The following is an 11,995-nucleotide window of genomic DNA, read 5'->3' as shown; positions in this document are numbered from 1 at the left end:
AAAAAAATCTGGAGAAATAAAAGGTCTGGTAAACAGAACCAGTGATTTCCACAAAGGCTCCAATTTAGGGAAGTTACCAATCTAAAGCACTATATTTGTTTTTGGTATGCGTCTTTTAGGACAAAAGCAAAAAAGGACTAATGTCTTCCAACTACCAGTAAAAATAACACTCCCCTTACCTGTATCAAACTACTCTTACAACACTTCACCCTGAACTGAATTCCCTAGTCTGACCCTAACACTAAATCCTCAAACTAAAAAAAAAAAAAGAAAAAAAGTGATTTTCCAGTTGTTTATAAAATAAAAGGAAGATCTCTATACTTGTCCTCCAGCTCTGATTGGATTGTTGGGTAATCTGTTATTTAACCAGCAATGTGCAGAATACTTGTTTTTCTTCCAGGGTTGTATCCTTTCTTTTATTTTGGTCTGTGCTCCATAAGATAGGCTACAATAGAATTCTAGATGGGGACTGAAGAAACCCAAGAAGCACTGAACCAGGATGGCCTTTGACTAAAAATGAGATTGGGCAAATATATATAGCCATCAATTAAGATCACAAATGTCACATGGTAGTTTAGGTGAGGTGATTGAGTACTACATAATCATGGACCAGTACTATTCTGTAAAAGTTTTAGGAAGAACTAACCTCTGTTCTGATGGTGCGGCTGCCCTGCCCTGGGCAAGTGTTCAGATAATGATTAAACAGGACACTCGGCTCTTCAATGTCCAAGTTCTGGTCACTGTCTACACTGGCTTCCAGTCCTTGCACTCCTCCGAAGACAACTAATGCATGTCTAATGATATGATAAAAAAAATAGGTTACTTTAATATCCTCATAGCACTAGAAAAAAATATAAATATATAGCTACAGACACTATAGTAGTTTTAATTTAAAATTAATTTGAAATGTTTCTAGTTAAAATAACATACATGTACTATATAAAAGATGACAAATCACGAATCTCTGCAATGGATACTTCCAGAGAAATGCAATTCATGTGACAGATAGCCAAACGAGACATGTTCTTATTACTACAACTTCAGGTCCTTACATCTCCCCGTTCCTGAGAAATTAGGGATTACAGAAGGTAAGCAACCAGCTATGTGTGACAGAATAGCATGGTATATTAGGTATAGTTTTTCTTATCTTGTGATAGCACTGCAGCAAAAAAAAAATTAGTAGGAGTTAGCCACAAAAGTCCAATTATCCTACATTTTTTTATGCCTACAGTTCCCCTTTCATGAGAAATTGGAATTCAAAGAACATAAGTGGAGATTAAAATGTGACAGGGAACTATCGTTTAGTAGGGGGAGGAGTTAGCCCACTTATTCTACATTTCCCTTCCTTTACTCCTAAAGAGAAATTGGGGTTCACAGAAGGTAAGTGGCCAGCTATGTGTGACAGTATAGTTTTTGTATCTTATGATGGTGACGTAGTGATTAGATTGTTTTTGGGTAGTTAGCCTCAAGAGTCCTGCACAGACAACAGTCCAGTCACATTTCCCTTTTCTAACACAGAAATTGTGGTTCATAAAGAGTAAAGGCATTGCTATGTGTGACAGGGTAGCATGATATGATGGGTATACCATTATAATAGTGAGGGGGGGGGTTGAAAAGGGGGTTGCCTACTGGCTCACACTTTTCCAGTTGCAACCATCCCTCTGTTCCAGAGCAATTGGGGTTCACAGAATGTAAGTGGCCAGCTATGTGTAACAGGCAGCTCGCCAGCCGCTCAGTCACTCGCACTGCAGTGTCTGCAGATTTGACTGCAGGCGTCAGTAAGCCGTACGCAGCATTTCCACCGAGCCAGGGTTCCATGGCACAAGGAAGGGGTAAGGACACCGCAACCTTACCACCAACCTGAACACAGCCTTGAAGTTTTGTGAACTTCAAGGGCCATCACATCGCACAGACAACTGGCAGTACCCTAATGTTCATTGCCATTAGAGTGGCAAACAGGGGGTCCCCAACATGCAAACTCAATTTGGGGACCCTAGTCTTAAATTAACCCTCCTTTATGTGAAAATATCTCTGTTATTGGAATTTTGAGCTTGTGACCTGTATCTGGCAACTTGTTACGTTTAGAGGGCTCCCCTGTGTACCCTGAAAATTTCTGTGACAATCAGTGAAGGAGACAAGGTTTAAACATAGGGATAATGGACACAGCATCCATGCTGCTGCTGGGATTATCTCACAGTACAAGATGGGTAAGGAGAAGCTCCCTACCCTGGCAGTATGATCTCAATAGAGACACATAAGAGATGCGATCCCATGTCCTACAAGACAAGCAGAGGGTGAATGAGGAGAGGGCCGGATCTGACAGCTCCGTGCGCTGGATGTGGCCTGTGAGCCTTTCACCCTTGCTCCAAATAGTTCTGTACCTTACCTATGCACAGTGTTAGTTTGTAGTCTTTTAGTTATGTGGAATAAGTACACATTAAACATTCACTTATTCATAAACATGTGAGGGGTAAATCTAAAATGAGTGGGTATATAAGTCAATGTCAAGAAAAACTTTTGGCGCAAAAAAAAAAAAAAAAAAATATATATAACTAAGTTTACCACAGCAGTTTTTGTTTATCCGAGTTCCTCCGAAACATCAATACCTGGTGATCCTAATGGATGGATCTGTTATATACCAACTTTCTTTAGAATGTAACATAGGTATATCTGCAGTAAAATGAGGATATTTAGTAAACTCTGGTTGATGGTAAAATGTTCAGAAAACAATTTCTAATGCTCCTTAAATAAAATCCAGATTTACTAAACTTCTGTTTTTATGATACAAGGGAACTGGTTAGGACAGAAACAAGGACGCAGGACCTGCATTGTTGTCCTGATCCTGGCTACAATACCTAGCAAAATACTAACATTACAAACATGCAAGCTAGGACTTTGGGTTGGGTACTTGCTCCAGGTCAGTAATGCAGCCTGCTTCTTCAGTCAGCAAGTGGTTGTGACCAGGACAGTAAGTCCTCAAAGGGTGAGTTTTATTATTTTTCTAGAGAATTATGAAAATGCCTTATTTTTGGCCAAAAAACACTTGCTTCACTAAGCAGCAAAGCTCACAAACATAAAACTGTTATAATTACGAGATTATGTTTACAAATGGTTTTCCAAAGTCACCTGAATGCTGGCAGAGTCACAGCTTCGACATTGCTTCCTTTCTCAGAAGTTCCAATGGTAAGATCGTATCCATCCTTAAAGGGGCATTCCGTGAAGACAGCACCTGACAGGTCAGAAATCAGCTAAACTATATAACCAACAATCCACTGAATACAGATCATATCAGAAAAAGAATGTCTTACTCACTGAGGCAGGATGCCAGTCTCACTTTATACCCCCAGTATATTCCGCTCTCTGTCCTAGGGTGTTGCGGGGAAACAACAATTCCTTTTCTTACTTTCTGCTCTTAAAAAAAAAAAAAACACACACGCATTATTAAACTCTCACTAGAACACTGAAAAGCATATAATATATATAGTATTGTATGGAGGTATTGTATACACATCTAAACCTAGTCTTATGGCTTTACATAAAAACTGCTAAGTAGGTTAATGTTCAGTTAGGTAATCAATTCAACTTTCTGTGCAGTAAGCCTGAGTTAGGCTTGGGGTAAAAAAACAAAACAAAACAGCTGATAGCAGTAACCCCGAGCCACACATGGGGTAGCTTAAAAAATATTAACGACTTATCTGGTCCCACCGGGGTCCTGCTCGTCCCATCCCATCCTCAGGATGCGCCCTCTTCCTTCAATCTGTCCCCCCGCGATAGCACCGACATTCCCCGGTGACGTTGGTGCATGCGAGGGAGCGTGGTCGGAAATTCATATTATTTTGTATTGGATTCAATACAAAATAACTGTATTGAATCAAATAAAAAGTAATCATTATATATATATATATATATATATATATAGCTATAATATATATGCTACTGTACAATTATATTACAGGTTTCAGTATTTTTGATTTATACACCCTTGCTTTAACAGATTGTTGTGTTTTTTTTTATTTAAGGTTTAAACCCCCAGGGCATTTTTCTTCCTTTGAAGATATTTGTTCCTAATGCCTTTTGTCTCTAGCAAGAGAAAAGAAGGAAAATCTTTCCAATAGGAAACTCAACAGAGGTTTAACCTGTTCAGGGTTACAAAAACATGCTAAAAGCGGTAGCTAAAAACATAAATAACATAAATAATATACATGCTACTGTAATATTTACTTCATGAGTTGAATTCTCAACTCATGAAGTAAATATTTAATAAACTACACTCACTATTATACCGTCCAAGTAAGTTTAACTAACTGATTTATTTAGGCTAATCCATATTATGTTTTCTAATGTTTTTCAATGATGAATCCATTTATTTTTGAGCCTATTCCACTTACTTACCTGCTATCTAAAACTCTGGTCCTTGATGTAAGTTCAGCGTCTGATCTTCTATCCTACTACTATTAGTGTCACTTATTGGGTCAATATATCGAGTTATTGCTTATGATAAGAGCTGAAGATTATATATTTTAAGTGTTGGCTTTCAGTATCTGTACTTACCATGATCTGTATGAATTGTAGGGTCTCATTTGTCCCCTGAGGAAGCCTATTGAGGCTAGACCGTAAATATACAACACCTATCTTTACCTAGTAATTTTGTGTTTGATGAACATCCATTATAAACACATCTATATTACATACTAGTAGAGATTGTGTAGCACATGGAGTAAACTAAAAAGATTCTCCCTTATTGTGTTTAAAAAATATTGTTGTTATGTTTGTGTGACCATTTTATACGAATTTAATAAAAGATTTTATCTATTTTTAATTAGGTTTGCCATAAAGAGCCGCTACGTTATCTTTTTTTGTTCATCTATAATTATGCAGTAGGTAAGACGGTCCCCAAATATGTATTTCAGCAGTGCATACATCTGCATTCCTATGGTTCAGGGTTATTTCCTGTCCACAGTGAAGTACAAGACACCAATGCCATAAATTACAAGAATAAATTACCTGGTTTATCTTCATATAATTGCACAGTAACTCTGAGTCCTGCTTGTAGCTGCTTGTCTATCTGCACCTCCTATCAAAACAAGAGAAACAATTACAACATGACAACAAGACTGTTGCTTTTTGGAGTTGCCACAAAGTGCACAATAATATCAGATCAGGAGTATAATTGGCTCCCAATAAGATACAAAAGGCCCAGTTGTGACAACAAGCTTTCCAGATGATGTTATTGCATAAAAAGGTTTTCCAACTTGTTCTTTCCAATAATATTCCAGTAAACCTAATATTTCTTCAGCAATAAAGTCTGGCACTTTAGCTGTCTGCTAAGTATATGAATATGATGGTGCAAAACAGTGCTACAGAACCACTGTGCAGCAGTCATATTGCAGTCATATGGCCTGCCATTATCACATTTGGCATATCAAATGCGTTACATCATTTCAGTTGTCAACATGTTTTTCACCAATTTTTTTTTTTGCTGTAATGCAGTACAACCATAGGAAGCTTTAACTGTTCCTCATTCTTCGAATCCCAAAAGTATAAAAGGAAAATTATGTTAACAGAAGGCATACCATGAGTCCAAAAATACAGTAAAGACAGAAAAAATTAAGTTTCTATCAATTATTTGTATTTATGTATTTACTAAATCAGCATCACCTTTAAGTATTATTACAATATTAGAACCTCTAAACCATGTTTTGGAATTTGCACCCAAATACATTAGTGATTACAATAAAACACAGCCTGAATTATTAATTGTTCACTAGTAATTGTAGAATGGTCATCTTTCTATGCCTCTAGAATAAGAGGGGATAGATAGTGGGAGGGATTGTTTTAGACATTAGGTTAAATTAGCGTTAGGGCTGAAAAAAAAAAGCTACTCATTAACCCACTGGTTAGGTATCATTGGTAATAATGTATATTAGTCAATCACATACCTTTCTCATGCCACAGTTAACAAATGAGCCTTTGCCTGGTTTAGTAGGTCGGTCTAAAACAACTCCCTCTCTGTACTCTAATTCTTCATCCATTCTCATATGATGAGGGCTGTCCAGGGGGTTCAGGAGACCTAAAACAGTCCAAAAATCTATATTATGTTGGATGTCATGACATTCAGTGTCTAATCAACCCATTTGTTGCACAATTACCTGCAAACTGCAAGTCTGGGTGTTTGGGAAAGAAAGATTTTCTTAGATACCTACAAAAGTACAAGACAGGACATTACTAAAAAAAAATATTTCAACGCCTTCTTAAACTGTAATATGAGCATATGGTTTACGATGGCTTGTTATTTTTGTAGCAGTCATAACAATGCAACTTTCCTAGATACAAAAACCTTCACAGTGGGCCATATACAATCTAATTTGGCAGCATGAACTGATCACCCTCAGGCTCTGCTAGTCAGTAATGACATAAATATGTTGGATAAATGATGCAAAAGAAGCCCCAATCTGCCAAATATTTTTTTGCTTGACCCGGGCAATTTCCAGACCAAAGTTAAGCCAGTCTTGAGAAGTCAGAAGATGCATTTTACTTCTGCATGCCCACAGTTCTTAACTTCTAATTTTTCTTTTAGTAGCTTCTGACCATATTAAAACAAAATTACTTCTCTTCACAATGATTTATTACCAATTATAGGAGAATACATATACAGACTCTTAAAGCTACTTTTGACTTTTAACTACAATTATAGCTTTAGATGTATTATTAGCATTGGTCAGAGAGGGCATACATTACACTGATCAGCTAAGAGAGAGGTGTAGGAAGGGAGTGGTGCAAACCTGCGGTAAACCTTCAACATGTACCTCTGGGTGCCTGCATTTTAAACCTACACACAGTTTGGTTGACAGATACACTTTAAAGAGAACTACTTACTGAGGACATTCCAGATATTGAAGTATTCGGGCTAGCTGCACACAGCCCTGTCCTTTCTTCCCCACACCCTCAAAATTCCCTTCCACACTCCTGTAATGTAAAGACAATTTATGAGCAAGAAAGCACCACGAACACACAGGATGCACACCACTGGGATGTATATAGTACTTACGTTGACTCCTTTCCAGTCTCATCAAATATCACTATCTCATCCACACAGAAGATGGAGCAAGCCCGTGCTATCTGGCCTGCCAGGTATGTCCGCAGCTCAGAAGACTGGGAATTGTCCATAATAGACCCTGGGAGGGCCACACTTACTGTGTACTGGCGACCTAAAAAATAAGTAAATCCTCAGTGTCATGCAGAGATGGCTAAAATGCTAATGATCACATGAATCTTTTAGACATAGGCAAAAGAATGAAAATGACACAGATCTCATTTTAGCCCTAAATTGTTACCAACAAATTTTTTTGATAGTTTTGTGAAGTGTGGAGAAGGATAAGAAAACCTGTGGTGTTCTTACCCCAGTGACAACATACGCATACATATATTAGCTATACATCCTGAATCACAGAGTTTAGTACATCCTGTATTCAGTGGAAATCTCACGGGTAGAAAGTGTGAGTGTAGTGGCTTATTTGTGTTCCCTCTTTAAATATCCAGTAAATGGAACTAACAATGTTAAACAATGTACAATTTTTCTGGAATTCCTCAGTGCATGGTCTGTGAGGGTGCCTAGGCACTGCTAGGTGATTTGAGGTGATATCGGATGATGCAATTACTGTACTGTTCCTCTTGGTGTAGTCTGACAGGGGGAGCAAAGCCAAGCCTCTATTAATATGGTGGCCCCCAAAAAGGGACAGTGCAGAACAAGGCATAGTATGTCAGTACTGGAAAATTCTGGGCTTGGGTGGGGCACATGTCATGCTTACTACAGTTTAATGCCTAAGGAATGGTAGCCAACTCCCAGGCAAACATAAGCTAAAATGAAACATACCATTTTCTGACTTTCTCTTCTCTTTTATTTCTGCCAGTTTCTCTGCCTCGAGTGTCTGTAACTGAGCTTTCTCTAACTTTTTCAGCAATTTCTCCTCTCTCCACTTTTTCCGTTGTTCTTTTCCTGTAAGAGACACCAACAGTGAAATTATATTCATGAGAATGACGTCCTTTACCATGGCTTATCAAGAGAAACAGTTTGTCAAAGTTCTTACGCTTGTCTCTGTCCTTTCTCCAGTCCATTTTGCCAGATCCCTGGAAAAAAAGAGGTACATAAAATGAAGGAGAATATTCTGGAGCATTGCAAATGCATTATTAGGTAACAACAGATCGCAGATTAATGTAAAAAACAAAACACTGTGCAGCACTACATAATGTAATTCTTAGGGAAGTTTAAGTAAATTGATCATAAAAAGTAGTCCCAGATTTGTTTTTCACTTAATATAGTTTTTATTGAAACTTGGACCATAACTAGCAGGGCTTAATCCTGAGAAAATCTAAATTTGAATGACAATAAAAGAGAAAGCGAGTTGAGAAAACTGTTATACAGGAGAAGAAAGCAGAGACAGATGAAAATCTTGGGGAAAAAAAGAGACAGGAGTCATGAGAAGATCTGCGTGAGGCAGACAAGGATCTGAGAGGGAGGAAACAGGATTCAAATCATGAACTGACAGTATTAACGATTTTTGCTGCTTTTTCACATGCTGTGAGCGGGCCAATACCACTGCAAGCAAAAAAAAAAAAATCTAAGGATTGGATGGACATAAATACAAACCACGTGGCAGGTAAAACAACTCTGTCTGTGTTATTTCATTTAGCTGTTGGGATTCAGCTTTAAACAATGAGTGCACTTTAGGCTTAATTCACAGAAGTGCAGCAGGGACATAGAGGACCGCTCTGACCAGAGTAACCAGAGAGAACAGCAGAAGTGTGAATGGAAATGCAATTGTCATTCTGCAGACGTTAATGGATGTGTTTGGTTTCCCCAGGACTGCACTCCAGCCATATGAATTCTGCACCCCACAATGTAAACAAGGCCTCAGAAAGAAACACATTGTAATTCCTCCCCACATGCCCGGCTGTCCCTGCTTCAGTGCATTTCAGTCACTGATGTCAGACCTTCAGGTTACCATACTTGAATCCGCATCCGCCATGTACAAAACGTTTGAAGGGGGAGTCTATAGAAGCCGCCCACCCAATGACATTAGCACTGTCACATTTATCACAACATCGCCTCACCAGCTCCAGTCTTGCTCTCTTCTCTGCCATGCTTCACGGTATCGGCCACTTCCCATCCAGTACAAGGACCCGGAAGTGACGACAACAGAGAAGCGGAAGTGGGCGAGGCTTCGCAGATCAAACTTCAAGTCCGGGAAAGTGCAATTGAGAGGCAGAGAAAATGTATTGTCGGTCTCCTCACACAGCAAAACAGCTATGTGTCTGTGTGATTTATATATTAATAGCTGTCAGGTTATTGCTGGGGTGTCATACTCTTATTATAGGGCGCACTGGTAGTTATGTAGGGGGATATAAGGGAGACAGGTGATGGGGGCACTGACATTGCAGAGGGATAGGAGGGTTCAGGGAATGTTAGGTGATTGGAATGCATTGCTATTATTGCAGGATGACATGGGGCGAGGAAGTGTCAGACAGATGATGGGGTGAACTGGTATTGTTCCAGGGGGATATGGAAGGAAGGGGAAAAGTGAGGACAGGTATTTTGTATACTGGTGGTATGGCAGGGTAATATGGGGGCACAGGAGGGGGAGAGACAAGTGATGCAGTGCACTGCACGGGGGTACAATGCGCTCTACAGAATGCCGGGGGGGCAACGCCCTCTACAGAATGCCGGGGGGCAACGCGCTCCACAGAATGTCTTGGGGGCAATGCGCTCCACAGAATGTCTTGGGGGCAATGCGCTCCACGGAATGTCTGGGGGAGGGCAACGCGCTCCACGGAATGTCTGGGGGAGGGCAACGCGCTCCACGGAATGTCTGGGGGAGGGCAACGCGGGAGGGCAACGCGCTCCACGGAATGCCTGGGGGAGGGCAACACGCTCCACGGAATGCCTGGGGTGGCAAAACGCTCCACGGAATGTCTGGGGGGAGGACAATGCGCTGCACAGACTCTCTGGGGGAGGGGCAGACAACGCTTTGCACAGAATGTCTGGGGGAGTTCAACACACTGCACAGAATGTTTTTTGTGGGGGGACAACTCGCTTCACAGAATGGGCTAGATTTATCATGCCAATGATATTCACATCCAGTACAAGCACAAGTACTGGATGGGAACTACTCATGATATATGTGGGTGGGCTATTTCCTATTCCTATACTGGACCTAACACTAGTGAGCATCATTGGGTCCTTGTACTGGATGGGAAATAGCCTGCTCATGTATGAGTGGGCTATTTCCTATCCCTATACATGACCTGACCACTAGGGGGTCCTTGTACTGGATGGGAAATAGCCTGCTCATGTATGAGTGGGCTATTTCCTATCCCTATACATGACCTGACCACTAGGGGGTCCTTGTACTGGATGGGAAATAGCCTGCAGCAGACTACTTCTCATCCTCTAGAGCAGGGCCAAAATAAAAACTTAGACAAAGTCACAGGCTAACCTTGAAATTTATTGAAAAAATTGAGGAATGTTTTTTATCCCATTAGATATAAACCCTTTTTAAATGGAAACAAAGAGGTTTTTCTTCACTTTCAATCTGGAACAAGCCTATAACAGAGAAAGAGGCATAATTTTCTTTTTTTTAATTTAAGAAAATCGTATGCCTCTTTCTTTATTTTTAGCCTTCTGAGGTAAATTTCAATGGTAACCTTTTTGCACAGGCTAACAATAATAATAACAATATTCTTCTATGAAAATCCAACCATTCAAGAGCATGCCTTGGAGTAGCAAGGAAAAGCTTTAATAAGTCAGGCCCAACGTGTGAGACTTTTTTCTAGGACTGTGGCTAGAAGTGGGGCACTTAGGGCCTGTGTTGTGGTCTTTATTGCCACTATCAGACTGTATGGGGTTAAAACTTCACTAGCTTCAAGCTGTGTTCAGCCCCCAAGTTTAGATCTGCAATTTTTAAAGTAGGATCTGAAATTTAAACCTAGATACATGGGATTAACCAATTAGGGATGATTCATTTTTTTTTTGTAAAACTATTTATGGCATTGTATTGTTACAAACATGCATATTATATATGTATAAAATGTATACTTTAAAAGGACTAAACTATGCTTATTTGAAAATAGTTAAAGTGGAAAGTCCACCTTTTAATGCGGAACTAAATATGAAAAATAAAAAACAAAATCACACTTACCTTTAATTTCCCAGATCCCTCAATGACACTAGATCTGTCCTTGATTGGGTCCCGCACCATCCTGGAATCCTCATTTATCCCAGTGCTAAGGAAGCACGGGGTTTAGGTCTGCTTTAAGAATTCACTATCAGACAGGTTTTTCAGAAATATGGCAATGTTCTTTCTGTAATAACCCCTCCTACCTGCTCGCTTGCTCCAGGTTGCTAGCAAATAGCTGAGCTGTGCATGCGCAGTGTCCGTTTTGGTTGCAGGATACCCAGCCCTTCTGGCTTCTCTTATGCGGGCTGGGAATCAATGATCTCCTATGTCTGCATGGGAGTTACATCATCCTTGCCCGGCCAATCCAGATGGCTAAAGATCCTATAGAAGAAGAATATTGCGGGGCCCTGGAAGGGAATGTACACAGTTGAGTATGTTTTCTCCGTTTTAATATACAGTAGCCATGAGGATGTTGCAACCAATTGGTGTGCATTTTACCTAGGTTCTACCCCCCTAAATTTTTGACCCATAAATGCCACTGAAATATTTAAGTATTATTTAGATAGCAAAATATTTTAGGACATTATTTAGAGTAATTTGCATTCAAATTCAATCTACCCAGTATCACCCACTCCCCAAATCTGACACTCAACCTTGAAAGAATTATGATATTTGAATAAATCCTCCCAATAGCCAGTCTACTGCTAGCATCAGGGCTACAAGCCACAAAAAAAATTATTTTGTAATTTTTTAAAAATGTTTGTGTTTTAATACCTATTTTCATTTAGTTACGTATGCAAGCAATTGTACATGACATTAAA

General features: G+C 39.6%; 1 protein-coding gene across 2 annotated transcripts in view; it reads right to left on the bottom strand.

Annotated features, from left to right (window-relative positions):
* Positions 1 to 11,290, bottom strand: part of LOC140332891 (putative methyltransferase C9orf114) — a 13,195-nt gene extending 1,905 nt beyond the window's left edge. The window contains exons 1-11 of one of the 2 annotated variants that reach the window (XM_072414137.1): positions 11,196 to 11,290; positions 8,088 to 8,127; positions 7,874 to 7,996; positions 7,049 to 7,208; positions 6,877 to 6,966; positions 6,150 to 6,199; positions 5,940 to 6,070; positions 5,005 to 5,074; positions 3,313 to 3,411; positions 3,127 to 3,229; positions 647 to 794 (exon numbers count right to left, since the gene is read on the bottom strand). In XM_072414137.1, the coding sequence (XP_072270238.1) occupies positions 647 to 794; positions 3,127 to 3,229; positions 3,313 to 3,411; positions 5,005 to 5,074; positions 5,940 to 6,070; positions 6,150 to 6,199; positions 6,877 to 6,966; positions 7,049 to 7,208; positions 7,874 to 7,996; positions 8,088 to 8,127; positions 11,196 to 11,255 (1,074 nt within the window). In that variant the 5' untranslated portion in view covers positions 11,256 to 11,290. Of the gene's footprint in view, positions 1 to 646; positions 795 to 3,126; positions 3,230 to 3,312; positions 3,412 to 5,004; positions 5,075 to 5,939; positions 6,071 to 6,149; positions 6,200 to 6,876; positions 6,967 to 7,048; positions 7,209 to 7,873; positions 7,997 to 8,087; positions 8,128 to 9,111; positions 9,211 to 11,195 lie in introns of those variants that run through there. The other variant, XM_072414146.1, reaches the window with a different exon arrangement.
* Between the last annotated feature and the right edge of the window lie 705 nt (positions 11,291 to 11,995).

This window comes from Pyxicephalus adspersus, chromosome 1 (assembly GCF_032062135.1).
Source record: "Pyxicephalus adspersus chromosome 1, UCB_Pads_2.0, whole genome shotgun sequence".
Classification (NCBI taxonomy): Eukaryota; Metazoa; Chordata; class Amphibia; order Anura; family Pyxicephalidae; genus Pyxicephalus; species Pyxicephalus adspersus.
The sequence above is the reverse complement of the archived record's forward strand: the minus strand, read 5'-3'. Positions and strand labels throughout refer to the sequence as shown.